The sequence below is a fragment of the Heptranchias perlo genome, chromosome 34, assembly GCF_035084215.1.
Source record: "Heptranchias perlo isolate sHepPer1 chromosome 34, sHepPer1.hap1, whole genome shotgun sequence".
In the NCBI taxonomy this organism is placed as follows: domain Eukaryota; kingdom Metazoa; phylum Chordata; class Chondrichthyes; order Hexanchiformes; family Hexanchidae; genus Heptranchias; species Heptranchias perlo.
The window spans coordinates 8,448,078-8,466,021 of record NC_090358.1 but is presented as its reverse complement, the minus strand read 5'-3'; the positions used below and the strand labels follow the sequence as shown (position 1 = coordinate 8,466,021).

At 43.7% G+C, this 17,944-nt stretch overlaps 1 protein-coding gene across 1 annotated transcript; it reads right to left on the bottom strand.

Annotated features, from left to right (window-relative positions):
- Positions 1-7,167: 7,167 nt before the first annotated feature.
- Positions 7,168-10,242, bottom strand: si:dkeyp-59c12.1 (Ras-related and estrogen-regulated growth inhibitor-like protein). The gene is made up of 4 exons (XM_067971152.1): positions 10,095-10,242; positions 9,960-10,013; positions 9,793-9,869; positions 7,168-8,647 (listed from the first exon to the last, which is right to left on the bottom strand). The coding sequence occupies exons 1-4, from the start codon at positions 10,198-10,200 to the stop codon at positions 8,219-8,221; spliced, it is 666 nt and encodes a 221-aa protein (XP_067827253.1). The 5' UTR covers positions 10,201-10,242; the 3' UTR covers positions 7,168-8,218.
- Positions 10,243-17,944: the final 7,702 nt, after the last annotated feature.

Genomic DNA, 17,944 nt, shown 5'->3' with positions numbered 1-17,944 from the left:
GCAGATCCCAACTAACCCACGAGCAGCTCTCTAACACTTAGGGGCAGCTCGGTGAACTTATTCCACGGAGCTTTGCCGAGTCCTCGCCTACCGCCAGCATGTCTGGGAAAATCGCAGCCGTGTTGTCCACGAGTTTCTGATGCGTGCTGGTGGTGGGAGACGACTCGGCCATTGATCTGTGCTCGAATGGTTTGCAGGTCGGAGAATCAGCGCTACAGTGTTGTTGCCCTATCTCTCAAGTGTGGTCCCTTTGAGCACGGACCTACACTGGCAGCGTGGGATCGTTGAATTTATCCCACGGTATTTAGGGGTCATAAATATAAGATAGTCACCAATAAATCCAATAGGGAATTCAGGAGAAACTTCTTTACCCAGAGAGTGGTTAGAATGTGGAACTCGCTACCACATGGTGTAGTTGAGACGAATAACATAGATACATTTAAGGGAAAGCTAGATAAATACACGAGGGAGAAAGGAAGAGAAGGTTATGCTGATAGGTTTAGATGAAGTAGGGAGGGAGGAGGCTCGTGTGGAGCATAAACACCGGCATAGACCAATTGGGTCGAATGTCCAGTTTCTGTGCTGTAAATTCTATGCAATTCTATATCCTCTCATCTCAAACATAAATTGACTAAGTTCCATTGTAATACTCTGAATGTTACTAACTACACATTTTGCAATTGCACACGGTACCATTAGAGTCAGCACAGTGCACAACTCTGTGCTTCATTCTAACGAGGTAATGGGTTTGTTTTACGGTCTAAGGCAGAACTCATTAAAATGAATGGATTTCATAGCCCAGCCTAATATATGCTGAATGGTACATGCTGAACTGTCAGAATAGAAGGAGCATTGATAAAAGGTTCTATTTAGAGCTCCAGATCAATATCTTCACAAATTTTACCTCCGGTGAAAGAAAATAGTTTGCTCCCAATTTACAGTCCAGTCCACTCGACTGGCATTGTGTACATACACAGTTGCACATTGTTGAAAATACTACATAAAATGTACAGCACAGAAACAGGCCATTTGGCCCAACTGGTCCATGCCGGGTTTATGCTCTACACAAGTCTCCTCTCACTCCTCTTCATCTAACCCTATCAGCACATCCTTCGATTCCTTTCTCCTTCAGATTTGCAAATGTTTCTGACCGATCAGATAGAGCTTTATATAGGAACAGGAGTCGGCCATTCAGCCCCTCGAGCCTGTTCCACCATTCAATTAGGTCATGGCTGACCTGTATCTTAACACCTTCTGCTCGCCTTGGTTCCGTGACCCTTAACAAAAATCTATCAATCTCAGTTTTGAAATTTTAAATTGACCCCCAGCCTCAACAGCTCTTTGGGGGAAGAGAGTTTCAGATCCACCACCCTTTGTGTGAAGAAGTGCTTCCTGACATCACCCCTGAACGGCCTAGCTCTAATTTTAAGGTTATGCCCCCTTGTCCTGGACTCTCCCACCAGAGGAAATAGTTTCTCTCTATCTACCCTATCAAATCCTTTAATCATCTTAAACACCTCAATTAGATCATCCTACTCTATGCAACCTACCCTCATAATTTAACCCTTTTAGCCCCAGTATCATTCTGGTGAATCTGCACTGCACCCCCTCCAAGGCCAATATATCCTTCCTGAGGTTTGGTGCCCAGAACTGAACGCAATACTCTAAATGGGGAGAGGGAACCATCATGTGACTAGACATAGAAAAAAAATAATCTCTCAAACATTCTCTCTTAAAGAAAGTGCCTAATGAGGAGCAGTTTGCCCTCTAGGAACTGGGCCGTGGGTAATTCATTACTAACTGGTAATCGCACTCAGGTCACAGGATGACTGCTGTGAAAATATAGAGGTGTCACATTGATGCAGTAGGGGGCACTCGTCTGAGGTTGGGTCTCAAATAGTGTAGAGGGAGACTTACTCTACGGGTGAGCTGGGATGCTCGATGGGACGATGTAGAGGGAGCTTAACTCTATGTCTAATCTGTGTTGTATCTGACCTGAGGGCATTTGATGGGACAGTGTAGAGGGAGCTTTATTCTGCATCTGACCTGGGGGCTCTTGATGCTGACATTGGGTTCCCAAGAGGGGAAAGTGTTCCATTCTCCATGTAATATGTTGGTGAGCATAAATTTCATTTAAAAAAAAACCCACAAGCCTGCAAACACATTGTTTGGCTTATTAAAATGAGCAAAAAGTTGTATGGAGAGACTCTGTAACGTATAGTAAGATCCATCCAAGTCTAATTCTTTGTGGGAGGAGTTTCACCTCTTCCTCTGAAGGAGCTGACTCTTGCTGGAGTACGATTCTATGGGTGTTAATAGCCCTGCGTTACCTGATCCAAGTGGCGAATCTTCATGTGAGTCCCAGAGAGTGAGTGGCAACCAGCTATTCGACTTCAGGAGGCATCACAGCCAATCCACATCCTGTCCTTAATTACCATTTGGACACTACACTTTACAGAAAGAGTCATTGGATAATGACCAGGAGTGAGAACCCTGGCTGATTTTTTTTTTCTCTCTCTTGGCCCAGTTACTAACTGATAATCTCACTCAGGTCACAGGATGACTGCTGTGGAAATATAGAGGTGTCACATTGATGCAGTAGGGGGCACTCTTCTGAGGTTGGGTCTCAAGCAGTGTAGAGGGAGACTTACTCTACATCTGATCCGGGATGCTCGATGGGAAGATGTAGAGGGAGCTTAACTCTATGTCTAAGCTGTGTTGTATCTGACCTGAGGGCATTTGATGGGACAGTGTCGAGGGATCTTTACTCTGCATCTGACCTGTGCTGCTTAGATGCACAGTACAAGTTGTACAATGGTCAATTATAATGCCCCTGACTGCTGCCTCGGCTCAGGTCAGCTACCTCAGGACGGAAGGAAGTTGAGATCTTCTGGTCTGTGTGGCTCAGTTACCTACTGGCTTTATCCACTGAATGATCGAGAGAGATTAAATGCTTTTCCTAATTGGGTTTGAAATTCATTTATCACACAAGGTGCAAGAGGGAAAGGAAAAGATCTGCATTTTTTAAGAAAAAACTTATATTGCTAGCAAATTAGTTTCAGTAGCACGGCTAATAAAATAAACCACTGGAAAATGTCTCACAAAGCTACTTATAAATATTTATTTATGTATTTACAGTATAAAAAGTTACATTTCGCATATTTTATATATTATTATTACAATCATCTCATAGGAGCTTTTGTGCTATTCAACTTTGTCCAGAATCTATGAGTTGCAGGGGTCTAAAAAAAGCTTGTTTTGAAGGAGATAAACATATTTTTCCCACACTGTACTGACGTTTAATATCGACCGAAAGTTCATTAGTGTTTTACTGTATGAGCCCTGGGCATCCCCTCAACACAGGAAAAGGTCATTAGGCCCGAAAAGCCCATCCCTTTTTAATAGATCAACCTCATCTACCCACCTTCTCACCATATCCTTCAATCCCTTCCCACTCCAGAAACATGTCCATCTTCTGAACCTATTTATACTGCCTGCTTCAGTAGCCTTCCATAGTTACTTACTCTATAGCTCGATTATTCTTTTCCTCCATTCTTCTTCCTAACATGTACCCCTTGGGATTTGATCCCTTCACCAGAGTGAACAATCTGCCTAGATCAACTTTAATTCCCTTCATGAGCTTGGAAATGTCAACTAGATTCACCTCAAAGTCTTGTCGCAAAGGGAACAAGCCCAACCTCCTTAAACGTTCCTCATAATTTGAAACTCAGTCTGCTGTCATATTATTGGATGAGCATCATACCCCAGGACTACATAGCAAAACAACCCTTCGGGAAGATATCTTAGTAAAGGCTGGGTGTACTGAACACAGCGTGCTTTATGTGGCAAAGAATTCAATGCGTTTCAAATGAGTGAGAAACTGGAGGCTCCCACAGGAGTGTGAAGCACATGTGATAAATAGATACTTCGTAAATAATCAGTCAGGATTAATATTTAGAGGCGGATCACTATTCATGCTCATGCATATAAGATAGTTAAGGGGTTGTAAAAGGTAAATCCGGAATACAACTACATTCAAACTGAGACAAGGACAACGGGATACAGGTTCAATCTGAAGTTCTTCTTCAGGTAAAGAGTGATCAACATATAGAATAAACTTCCAGATAGAGTAGTGGAGGCAAAAACACTGGAATCATTTAAGAAACTACTAGATGCAACATTAGTGGAGCTGTAGGGTCTTTCTGGATGGATGAAAGTGGGTCGAATGGCCTTCGTCATCCATGATCTTTTAGACACTTGTCAACCAGGCAGACATCGCCTTCTACAGAGCAGGAGGGAAAGGGTCAGCCTAACATTACTGCCGTTGAGTGAGAAGGTAAATAATGACACCTCATCAATCAGCCCAAAACGGCAGAGACCAGAGAACAGCCATCTACAACTCATGGTTAACAGCTTACAGGAGGTAATTGTCTTACAAAATAATGGCACGTCCCATCAAATAAGCAACAGTAAATTATCAACTGCACAGGATGCGATTAAGGGGAAAAAAATCTGTCACTAGGTCAATGTGTTTGACAATTATTGCACTGAAGTCTGTTGCATTGTTTTTCAAACCAGATGCAAAGGTCATTTACAGGCAGGGAAATCTTCAAAATGCCATCAAGCTCAGAATGCTGGAAGAGCCCAATCCAGCCAGTCGAGCAAGTCTCAATACATAGCCCTGCCACATAGGTGGTGAGGTTACTAGTTATGAAACGTGCTGTTGGGAGGCCTTCATTTGGGCATCATATCTCAGGGTGAGAAACCTGACAAGTTTTCTTTGGACTGAAGCAGGTGGACCTATTGACAACTGAGCGACCTTAACTTATGAGGAAAAGATGGGTCACGCTATCCAGCACCTCAACGAGCTGCATGGAGGTCAGGACAAGTGATAATGGGCCAACCTTTCAGAGCACACATCTATCAACCAATAAGATTTAGGGCACTCTCTCAATGCACTATCTGGTTGGGTACAGAATACATAACAGAAAAGTTCTGAGATTTGATCCCTAATCTGTGCTCAGTATTGGTCAGCCTCAGTGCCTCTGGATTGGGGTAAAAAAAATCAGTTAGGGTTCCTGCTGTTGGTTTCTATCCATCCTGGAATGTGTGCGCATGTGTGGTGAGAATAGGCTATGGTGACCAACTAGTCACTGACACTCACTGTTTAGGCTCACATATTGAGTGTGGTGCTTTGGGAAAGCGATCCCCAAGCTCCTGGCCAGTAGAGCCGCAGCTCAGCATACCCTACAGTCAGCTCTACGTGTCCTTGCCAGTCGTGATTATGCGCACAGTGGAAATGGGAGCTAAGGAATTAACAAGAACAACTTGTATTTACATAGCACCTTTAACATAGTAAAATGTCCCAAGGTGCTTCACAAGAGCATTATCAAACAAAATTTGAAACTGAGCCACATAAGGAGATATTAGGACAGGTCAAAGAGTTGGTTTTAAGGAGCGTCTTAAAGGAGGAGAGAGAGGTAGAGAGGTTTAGGGAGGGAATTCCAGAGCTTAGGGCCTAGGCAATTGAAGGTATGCCCACCAATGGTGGAGCGATTAATATCGGGGATGTGCAAGAGGCAAGAATTAGAGGAGCACAGGGATCTCAGAGGGTTGTAGGACTGGAGGAGGTTACAGAGATAGGGAGGGGCGAGGCCACGGAGGGATTTGGAAACAAGGATAAGAATTTTAAAATCGAGACGTTCCCGGACCGGGAGCCAATGTAGGTCAGCGAGTACAGGGGTGGTAGGCGAACAGGACTTGTTGCGAGTTAGGCTATTCGCAGCAGAGTTTTGGATGAGCTCAAGTTTATGGAGGGTGGAAGATGGGAGGTCGGCCAGGAGAACATTGGAATAGTCAAGTCTAGAGGTAACAAAGGCATGGATGAGGGTTTCAGCAGCAGATGAGCTGAGGCAAGGGTGGAGGAAGGTGATGCTACGAAGGTGGAATTAGGCGGACTTCATGATGGAGCGGATATGTGGTCAGCAGCTCATCTCAGGATCAAATAGGACACCAAGGTTGCAAACAGTCTGGTTCAGCCTCAGACAGTGGCCAGGGAGAGGGATGGAGTTGGTGGCTAAGGAACGGAGTTTGCGGCGGTGACCAAAGATAATGGCTTTGGTCTTCCCAATATTTAGTTGGAGGAAATTTTTGCTTATCCAGTACTGAATGTCAGACAAGCAATGTGACTAATGAGAGACAGTGGAGGGGTTGAAGAGGTGGCTGTGAGGTAGAGCTGGGTGTCATCAGCATACATGTGGAATCTGATGTGTTTTTGGATGATGTTACTGAGGGGCAGCATGTAGATAAGTAGGAGGGGGCCAAGGATAGATCCTTGGGGGATTCCAGAGGTAGCAGTGCGGGAGCGGGAAGAGAAACCATTGCAGGTGATTCTCAGGCTACGACTGGATAGATAAGAATGGAATCAGGCGAACGCAGTCCCACCCAGCTGGGTGACAGAGGAGGTGTTGGAGGAGGATGGTGTGGTCAACCGTGTCAAAGGCTGCAGACAGGTCGCGAAGGATGAGGAGGGATAGTTTACCTCAGTCACAGTCACATAGGATGTCATTTGTGATTTTGATAAAGGCTGTTTCGGTGCTGTGGCAGGGGCGGAAACCTGATTGGAGGGATTCAAACACGGAGTTGCGGGAAAGATGGGCATTTGGGGTTCAAAACCCCTTTAACAAAAGATAGTTGAAGGAAAGGGTTAACTGTACTCCTTTTTAACAAAGACATTTGAAAACCTGCAAATACAGTTATGTGGTAAACTGTTCTTGCAAATCCTGTTTTACCCTCACTGACGCTGACAGCATTGGAGAAGTCTGAGTTTCGGGATCGAAGACATTGTACTGCGGATAGATATCTAGATTATTAAATACATAAGCTAGATGGATAATATTGAGCTTGAAGCGTTGTCAGGCTTTCAAAACACAAGTTTTTTTAACACAACAGGGGGTAATGTAAGAAAAGGCAACAGGGCATACATCAAAGGCTTTGGATCAGGAAAGCAATGATAGGTGTGAAACAAGCATGGGCCTCTCATTCCTATCTGGTAATCTGTTCAAAAGAACTGGGATTTGTAAAACATCAAATAATATTGCATCCAGCATTAGGTCAAATGGTATAAGGAATGAATTTGAAGCCAATGAAGCAATCAAAATTGGAGACGTAAGGACCATTAAGAATGATTGGGTGTAGAAATGTAAGGGGGTTATCTCTACATGAAAAGCCATAATCAGAGATAGTAAAGGGGCCTTTTACATTCCATGGTTCGAGCACATGGTCTTTTCTACATCAAGGGGTCTCCAGTCACATGATCAAAGCCTAAACTGTCAATCACTGAAGTATGTTGATGATTGAGGCATAGCAACAGGGAGTGATTGGACAAAAAGAATGATCCCAATCCTACATCTTATTGGTAAAAAACAATATAAAAAGAAAACTTTGAGAGAAGAACAGGTTCTTCTCTTCACCACCTGGCAGTCACGAGAAACGCACACTGCAGTTGAACATCACGCAAGAAGAGGAGGATCTCGAGTTCTGAAGAGCTGATCAACCTTCAGGCCCCATGAGCAAAAGCCTTGGTTTAAAGGTTGTACATGTATTAATGATTTGCCTTGTGTGTGTATGCATTGTAAAGTCATTACATAATAATGTTGCGAATTATTAAGCACATAATGGGATTTTATAAAGGAAAGTCCTATGTATGGTTTGATTTTGCTTCATGAATGCTCTTATGAATAACATCATTAAATAATTACTTTTGATTAGCGAAACCACCATGAGTGAGGGTGACTTTCTTTGCTTCACTATTCATCCAGTGTCCAAGAAACACACGAAATCAGGAATTCCCTATAGGCATGGATTTGGGAGGCGACAACACGTTCAAGGACTTTGGAGAGGAAAGGGAGGTTGGAGATGGGGCGGTAGTTTGCAAGGACAGAGGGGTGATGATGGCAGGTTTGAAGGGGAGGGTGAAAGTACCTGAGGAGAGGGAACCGTTTACAATATCAACTAACATGGGGGCCAGGAAGGGAAGTTGGGTGGTAGCAAAGAAATCTAAAAATGAGAAGTAGGAAGATTGAACAAGTTATGATCCTTAGCTTGTAAACCTTACGATTAAGGAAGTGATGCAACTTGAGGTGGCAAGTTTAACAAAGCCAACCGCAGAGCCTCTACTAAAAATGTCCAGCGACACGCCTTGGATACACAGGCACATTCACAAGGAGTTTGTCCTCTTCCTCATAAACACAGCGGACACACTTCGGACGATACCCTTTATCCCAGCCGTTTTCCTGATCGTCAGCATTTTGGATTCTTTGATTCTGTCCACCAGACCATGGAAGACCAAGAGGACACCGTGGTAGGTTTCTGCAGCAGAGATTTCGCAAAAATCGCAGTCCGTCGCCAGAGCCAGGAGCCTCCCCTCCTCACTGGAAACTGTCCTTCGGTGGCGGAGGTCCCACTTGTTCCCCACAATGACGATGGGGGCTTTGTCTGTGCCCGGGTAACCCTTCATTGACTTGATGAGTTGGATATGTTGACGGACTATGTTGAAACTGGCTTGATCACAGATGCTATAAACCAGCACAAAGCCGTCTGCCCACTTGATCTGTTTTTCCTTTGCACAGTTTTGATTCAATCGGTCCTTCAAAGTAAACACAGAGTTGGGTTATTCCAAACTCTTTACAATTTCCTATTTATTGTGGGTTTCTTTTCCACCCCCCTCACCCAACCTCCCATATTCCCCTGGGGTACAGTTCCGTGGGTGATGGAAATCCCTCTCCCTCACCCAAGCGGCCATTCTTCACACATAAACCTAGGCAGTGAATCTCGGAAGTTATTCAACCATGGGGGCATCACAGTTTCATCAATTGAACCGTACTGGACAGTGGATTTACTCATTAAACCATCAGGAATCACAAAACCAAATAAAAAGTTTGTTACCAAACTCTGCAATCTGTATCATAGCTCGCACTAAGTCCCATTCACCCATCACCCCTGTGCTCGCTGACCTACATTGGCTCCCAGTCAGGCAACGCCTCAACTTTAAAATTCTCATCCTTGTTTTCAAATCCCTCCGTGGTCTCACCCCTCCCTATCTCTGTAACCTCCTCCAGCCCTACAACCCTCCGAGATCTCTGCGCTCCTCCAATTCTGGCCTCTTGCGCATCCCCGATTTTCATCGCTCCATCATTGGCGGACGTGCCTTCAGCTGCCTAGGCCCTAAGCTCTGAATTCCCTCTCTATACCTCTCCGCCTCTCTCACCTCCTTTAATACGCTCCTTAAAACCTACTGCTTTGACCACCTGTCCTAATATCTCCTTATGTGGCTCGGTGTCAAATTTTGTCTGATTAAAAACTCCTGTGAAGTGCCTTGGGATGTTTTACCAAATTAAATGCGCTATATAAATGCAAGTAGTTGTGGATATAATAATGGGACTACAAGAACCCTGCACAATCCTTTACAACGTTGGCAGTTATATTAAACTTGTGTGACCAGTATAGCCAGGAACTGGTTAATCCTCAAGCAGCATTTTTTTTTAAACTGTGTTAGTCTCGGATAGAAATGCATGAGAATGGGAATTTGTACTGGAGTCTAACCAAGTCAAGGGAGAGAAACGTTCATTCATAAAAATCTGGTAACTAGTAAAATTGAGAACATGTCCTTGTTGATAAGGAACTGGAAGATTTGCCTTTAGCCCTGGTACCACACGTAGTGAAACAAGAACTGTCGGAAATCTGTTTAGATATTCATAGATATTTAATTATTTTAAACACTAAAAGTCTTACCTGGGCATACGGGGAATCCCAAATATTGAGAGCTACTTCTGTCCCGGCAACAGTCAAAATGTGGCTGTAGACAGATTCTAGAATCGAAATAAACTTCATGTAAATGCAGCACTTTAACAAAATCTTTTGAAACTAGTTGAATGTATGATTCTGTGTGAAATATTTACCTATATCTCCATATTCACCAATGAATCTTCTTGTCAAGAAACGAACAGTCAAAGCTGCAAAAAAAAAGCATAAGTATTAAAACTGTACTGTGACAAAACAGCATTGTAATTTAGACTGTTGGTTGATAAACATACCTGACTTGCCAACATTGTCTGCACCTAATACCACGACATTGGCTTCCATTCTTGACAGAGATGGGACGCTATTGCTCACACTTGTGCGGGGAATTCGTAAAACCATTTGCAACTTTAAGCTCAGCTCCCACCTTCTCTCTCCAAGTGCCTGCTCTGAACTGCCAGGAAACCCTCAGTTACTGTGCGATATATATGGAGGCAGAGAGCAGAAGCCAGAGCCCCCTGCCGGGCCCACTGCTACATTACAAGGTATGACTCCACCAGAACTCAGAAAGACATTTCTTTCATTTAAAAATAATGTATATGTTTCTGATTTTATTTCTACAAAAGCACGAGTTTGAAGTACTTGTTTAGCACAGTGAGAATAACAACTTATTTAAAGAAAAAAAAGTTTTGAATTGGCCTTAATGACTCCAGAGAAAAGTTTCTTGGAAAATGTTTTTAACTCTAGATTGGTAAGGAGCTTGATGACAGGTCTATATTTTAACCCCCTCTGGGACTGTTAGAAATAAAGTCTCTTGACAAAATTCTACTGTCTTGTAATTATCAGTCTTTACACATTAAAACCTGATTCATTTTCCTGAGGTGTTCCTATATCACATCAGGTTATAATACTTCATTCCTCTTTCTTGACATTTTTAGGCACACAATCTGTGCCTACGATCTGCAGGTAACAGATGTTACCTCTATATTTTTCAATTTTGTTTGTACTCTCATTGATAACGCATTTGCAACAGCCCCATTTTGGCAAGGATTCCTGAATTTTTAATCCAATTCCCTCTTCTCCACGACAACACACAAAAGCAAAATACTGCGGATGCTGAAAATCTGAAATAAAAACAGAAAATGCTGGAAACACTCTGCAGGTCAGGCAGCTTCTTTGGAGAAAGAATCAGAGTTAACGTTTCAGGTCAATGGCCTTTCATCAGAACTGGGAAGGATAATCCTTGGGTTATTTCTCTAATAACATCCGTCTCCTTAACAACGTGGTGTCAGCATTGACTCAGTGGGTAGCACTCTTGTCAGAAGGTCGTGGGGGGTTAAAGTTCCATTCCTGAGATGGGCACATAATCCAGGCTGACACTCCAGTGCATTACTGCGGGAGTGCTACACTGTCAGGAGGTGTCGTCTTTAGGATGAGACGTTAAACCAACACCCCATCTGCCCTCTCAGGTGGACATAAAAGATCCCATGGCTTTATTTGGAGAAGAGCAAGGGAGTTCTCCCTGCTGCTCTGGCCAATATTTATCAACCAACATCACTAAAACAGAAAATTATCTCGTTACTGTTTGTGGGACCTTATCGTGTGCAAATTAGCTGTTGCATTTCCTACAATACAAGTGACTACACTTCAAAAGTATTTAATTGGTTGTAAAGCACTTTTGGATTTCCTGAGGTTGTGAGAGGCGCTATATAAATGCAAGTTCTTTCGTTCTTAAACTCCTCTGTCTTCACTACCCTCAAATCCAACAAGTGAGAGGAGCTCATGGATTTATTTGTCACTAAGGTTGAGACCATCCATTCAGCTTTCTCTGTGGCTTCACCCTTTCCCACCAAGCCAAACTTTCCCGCGGGCTCCCCCCACGACCCAGCCTCGAACACAGGTCTCTCTTTACTTTCTCTTCCATCTCCCCTCATGCCCTCCCCAAGCTCATCTCGTGCATCAGATCCAATTGCTGCTCCCATGACCCCAGTCCCACCAATGTCGCCCACTTCCACCCTCGCCTAGGTCAATTTCCAGCTGAGATCCTCACCCGTGCCTTTCTCACTCCTAGGCTCGACTATTCCAATGCTCTTCTGGCTGGCCCCACATTCTCCACCCACTGTAGACTTAAGCTCATCCAAAATTCTGCTGACTGTATCTTATCCCCACCAAATCTCGCTCACCCATCACCCCTATCCTTACTAACCTTTATTGGTTCCCAGATCCCCCAATGCCTCAAATGTAAAATTCTCATCCTCGTGTTTAAATCTCTTCATGGCCTCACCCCTGCCGATCTCTGTAACTACCTCCCTACTATCCCCCAACTCTCTGTTCCTCTGACTCTGGCTCTTGTGCATCCCTCCTCCCTTTGCCCCACCACTGGCCACCGTGTCTTCAGCTGCCTAGTCCCCATGCTCTGAAATTGCCTCCCTAACCCCCTCTGCCTCTCCACTTCCCTCTCCTCTTTTAAGACCCTGCTTGAAACCTAACTCTTTCACCAAGCTTTTGGTCACCCCCTCCTAATAGCTCCTTTTTTTGGCTCAGTATTCATGCTTTCCTTATGTCACTGTGAAGCATATTGGGACTTTTTGTGTGTTAAAAGTGCTATATAAATGCAAGTGGTTGTTGAAAAGTAGTGACAACGGAGATAGTGCCACAACAGATAGGGCACAACAGATAGTGCCACAACAGATAGGGTCACAACAGATAGGGTCACAACAGATAGTGCCACAACAGATAGGGTCACAACAGATAGTGCACAACAGATAGTGCCACAACAGATAGTGCCACAACAGATAGGGTTACAACAGATAGTGCCACAACAGATAGTGCCACAACAGATAGGGTTACAACAGATAGGGCCACAACAGATAGTGCCACAACAGATAGGGTCACAACAGATAGTGCCACAACAGATAGTGCCACAACAGATAGGGTCACAACAGATAGGGTTACAACAGATAGGGTCACAACAGATAGGGTCACAACAGATAGTGCCACAACTAATAGTGCCACAACAGATAGAGCCACAACTAATAGTGCCACAACTAATAGTGCCACAACAGATAGTGCCACAACAAATAGTGCCACAACAGATAGTGCCACAACTAATAGTGCCACAACAGATAGTGCCACAACAGATAGTGCCACAACAAATAGTGCCACAACTAATAGTGCCACAATAGATAGTGCCACAACAGATAGTGCCACAACTAATAGTGCCACAACAGATAGTGCCACAACAAATAGTGCCACAACAGATAGTGCCACAACTAATAGTGCCACAATAGATAGTGCCACAACAGATAGTGCCACAACAGATAGTGCCACAACAAATAGTGCCACAACAGATAGTGCCACAACTAATAGTGCCACAATAGATAGTGCCACAACAAATAGTGCCACAACAGATAGTGCCACAACAAATAGTGCCACAATAGATAGTGCCACAACAGATAGTGCCACAACACATAGGGCCACAATACTGGTTCACACTCCCATTGGCACAGCTGCTCACTGGGCACGTGGGATTGGCCAGTGAACTCCTATGTAACATGAACTGGCAGCACAAGATATGAAACCACTCATCTTACCCCTGAGACGCTGACATGTTATGTGCCACTGTTACATGCCAAAAACATCCTGGTTCAGCAGTACAGTTCTGCACCTGACAGTTTTAATCCATCTTCTCTCCAACCTCACGGTTTTAATCATAATGCACGTAAGCATCTCTGCAACTGTCAGAAAAGCCAATTAAATAAATGTATCCCTGTCTGCAAAACCGATTACATCAAAGGCAGATCCATGTCTACTCGGGAATTGGAAGTGAAGTAAGTGGAAGGATCAGTTTGTGATTATGTGTTCTTCCATCTGTTTAAAGCCAGTTATCTCCAGGCAATCACTAACACTGCAATAAGTTTGAACTGCATTGCGAGATCTAGTGATAACACGAGCCCTGAAGGCTTAAAACATCAGCCAATGTCCCCTTGTTTTCTTGGTTAATTGGTCATTTCTGTCTGCTTCCAGATCTTGCTAACTGACAGTGAGTTATGAATCAGCTGTTGTGCAGTACCAGCCGTCTTATAATAATTCTGCTCATTTTTGTAATATCTGAGGCCACTTTTAAAACTCATTTTTCCACAGATTTCCCCCCATTTTTGCACTGGGGGTAATTTTCACTTTTTGGCGGTGGTGGAAAACTGGCCATAGTGGATCAGCCGCCCGGTATACACCCTCGAAACCAATGGGTAGGAAAATCAGGCCAGGCCGATTCGCAATCGCCCGTGCCGGGAGTGAAAACTCCCCCCACCGACACTTATTGGGGTGCAGGTCCACAGGATCCCCCCCGCCCCGCCCTCATCCACCTGGCCGTTCTGTACCTGCCAGCCCAGACCGTGAGCATTGCCGAGGCGTTTGACCATGGCAGAGACGTCAGAACCAAATACCGATCGTGTCCTCATGCAACCTCCAATCGCAAGCACTTTCCAGCTCGAGTCACTGGATATCGATAAGGGCCTTATCTGTTTTTTCTGTCAAGACGACGCAGAGGTCCCATGTAGCGAAGAAAGAGAGAGAGTGTGTGCATTTATATAGCACCTTCATCGCATCTCTCCGAAACATCCCAAAGCGTTTCAATTAATTCCTTTTGAAGTGCAGCCACTGTTACTTAGGCAAACATGATGAGCAATTTGCCCACAGATAATGAGCTGACTGACCAGTTGATCTGATGTTGGTGGTATTGTTGAGGAAGGAATGCTGGCCAGGACACCGGGAGATCTCCCTGCTCTTTATCATCACCTTCATCGCCATCATCTTCTTCATCATCATCGTGATCATCATCGTCATCATCAACAACAACAACTTAAACCTCTACAATGCCACTAAAGTAGCAAAACATCTCACCCACTTTTCCTTTTTATAAATTAAAATAATGCTCCACATTGTTAATACCTGTATGATCCTAACTCAATACAAATGGCCCAATGATGTGAGCCTTCAGAAGTGTTCAGGAGAAGGTCATATCTCTAGAAAGAATAATCCTAGTTAAGTGACAAAATTCACATACCACACATTACACGGCCTCTGCTCTAAGTTGATTTTTTTTAAGTGAAAAGCCTCAATTAAAGGCCCACCTCTCGTCTCCTAATGTCACAGTGTGGCGCTCCGCCAAGGTTAGAAACAGGAGCAGAGGAAACAAGGCCACATCAGGAAATTGTCGTTAGGTGACACCAAACTTGGGTTTTAAAGGCTACAGGAGGAAAGGAAGGCTATGGGAGGTGAGAGATTCTCTAGTTTTGACACGTCCACAAAATCTGCCAGGAAGAGAAGTTCACACCCACAAGCAGGCAAGCAGAATTCATTCATTCAAAGTTAATATTCTGGAAGTCATTGTAAACAAAAATTTAATTTTTTTAATGAAAAGCCAAGGAAATAATTGAATTAAATTAAAGCAACAGAAGGGAAAAGTAAAATAAAATTTTTAATTTTAATTTTTTTTTAATGACCAAGAACTATTAAAATACGGACTAATATGAGACTCCACATTTTTAAATTTAATTTTTAGTTGATTGGCAGTCATAAAGAGTTATCGCGTTTTTAAAACTTAGTTTAGTCCTGGTATTTTCAAGCGTATCTTTTAGTGGCGTAATTAGTTACGTTCCAGCTGGGCAGATGAGCATGTTTGCCATTTTTCACTGATTTCGATGATTGCAGCGTGCGATGGCCCTTTAATTTGCAACTGTCAAATCACCAGCGAACCACAAGGAGCAAGTTCATGATTTCCGCGTTTTAGTGCGCATGTGCAGATGCGGGAACTTGCTCTGCAAGTTCCCGCATTTGCACATGCACACTAAAACGCTGTTGAGCTCCTCTGTTATTTCGAGAGCAATTTCTGCCCCAACATTGATAAAGTAGAGAGGGACAAACAAGGAGGAATGCGTAAAGAGAGGCTGAAGTTGATAGATGGATCATCTTTCAGAGAAAAAGAGTGTTCTCATTCAATCTAGGCTCAGGTAGATCTTAATGCTGGATTCTGGTCATGCAGTTGCAACTATCACCTAGCAGTGTACAGTTATGGATCAACTAACCAACTCATCCCAGGATCCAGGAGAATTTCCACAGGGACCCCTAAAATGTGGTTTACACTTTATTGTGATTGATAATGGAAGACGCTCACAGCTTGGGTTGCCAACCCTCCAGGATTGCTCTGGAGTCTCCAGGACTTAAAGACTAATCTCCGGGACGCTGCTACAAACAACCTGGGAGAAAAATCATAGGGGCATTTAAAATGTAGTGTTTTTTTAAAAAGAAATCTTTGAACGTTTTTGTTCATTATCTATAAAAATATTGGACATGGGAATAAAGGCTGTTTGATTGACAGTCAGGAATCACCCAATCGGGTAACGAAGAGTTTATTCGCCTTCCAATTGGTGTGGGAAGGCGGAGCACAGCGAGGATGGACATGTTGGGTGACCAATGGCAGGAATGTGGGGGCAAGTGGCTGGAGGTCACGTGATGACACCTCCAGGAATATGTCCAACCAGAATTGGCAACTCTTCTCACAGCAAATTTACCCTGAGAACGTGTTTTTAAGAAGTAAAGCCAATTACTTTATCCTAATATTTTGTGATCCGTGCAGTATTCAAAAAAGCAGTGTGGTGTCATTGCCCTCTGCTGTTCACTTATGTTATTGCATTTACAGAAACATTTTTTCCAACTTACATTGGTTTACAGTTGTGCATCTTTTACAAAACGCCACATCTACAGCAGCACGCAATGATAAGATGAGTCTGTCAGTATAATTGTATACATTGTACAGTAGTGTTACACAATCGGGGGCTGGAGTCAGTTCTGTAACAGTTACACTCACTACCTCTGCCAGAAAGTAATGACTTAACATGAAAGTCTACTGGTAACCACTATACTGGATTTCTACTCACTGGCACTTCCCAGAGATATGACAGATGTGCAGCAAACTGCGCCTTTTATGATATGACTGCAGCTCTCCACTGAAAGGTTCATTTTAATCAGCATGGACCATAAGCAGCAGGAGTAAAGGCTACAAGGCTTTTACCAGCTGGCCTACTCCATAAGATGCAGGAGATTAACAGCTCTACTTACATCGCAATTGCTTTCCTTAGAGTCCGGGACTGTATACAAATAGGAACGGTTTCCACTCCCTCGATGTGCAGGCGCTTTGCAGCCATCAGCTGAAATCGTTCTTACTACCCAGAGACTACACAATTCCTTTATTTTGAAACTGTCCAATGTACTGAATTATTTGAAGGGAGAGGTGCACAGAAGGTTGGCTCCTGTGAGATGTGACGTCTCGTGACTCTTGTCTACTATTTTAGCGGAGGCAGCAATCCATGTAAAATAAGCAAGTTAATGCCTGTGTTGCTATGAGACAGATGAACGTCAGGCGATTGCGTCAATCATCCTTCCACTAATATTGGCAACAGTCATTTCTAGACCATGATGATGTTAAGGTTCCATCAGGCTTTTGGGACCCTTAAGCAACACTTTCAAGGTTCACATCAGTTGGGTGGGGGTCTTGCCATTTTCCCCTGTGACTGATGGAAAAGCCTTCAGAGTACACTACAGGTTGCCCAATGCCCCCATTGACAGACACTTGGCTTTAGAGCAGCCTAAGGGGAAGCAGGAAGGGAAGGAACAACAGGATGCAGCAGGGGACCAGACACCAGGCTGGCAGTGAGGGGTGGGTGGGCAACTCAACCCACTTTTATTCAGGAGAGCTCTGCCAATGTTCGAAAAGACTTTTATTTTGGCATTTACATTAGAACAAATACCTTTTTTCTCCTGTTTCTTAAGCGCTGCCCTTGTTTTATTCCCTGTTTTGAAAAAAGTTGAGTTTCATTCCATTTTCTTTGCAATGATCGGACATCAACTTTTAAAGAAAGGATCTGTAGTTAGCGATATTTTTCCCATGTATTGCAGTGTCTAAGTGCATGCAGTTCCCTACATTACAACAGTGACTACACCTCAAAAGTAATTAATTGGCTGGAAAGCGCTTTGGGACGTCCTGAGGTTGTGAAAGGCGCTATATAAATGCAAGTCTTTCTCTCTTTATGTGTCCCCGGTGTGTTAGCTCCTGTGTGTGCTTTTCATCACCTGTGAGTTGTTCACT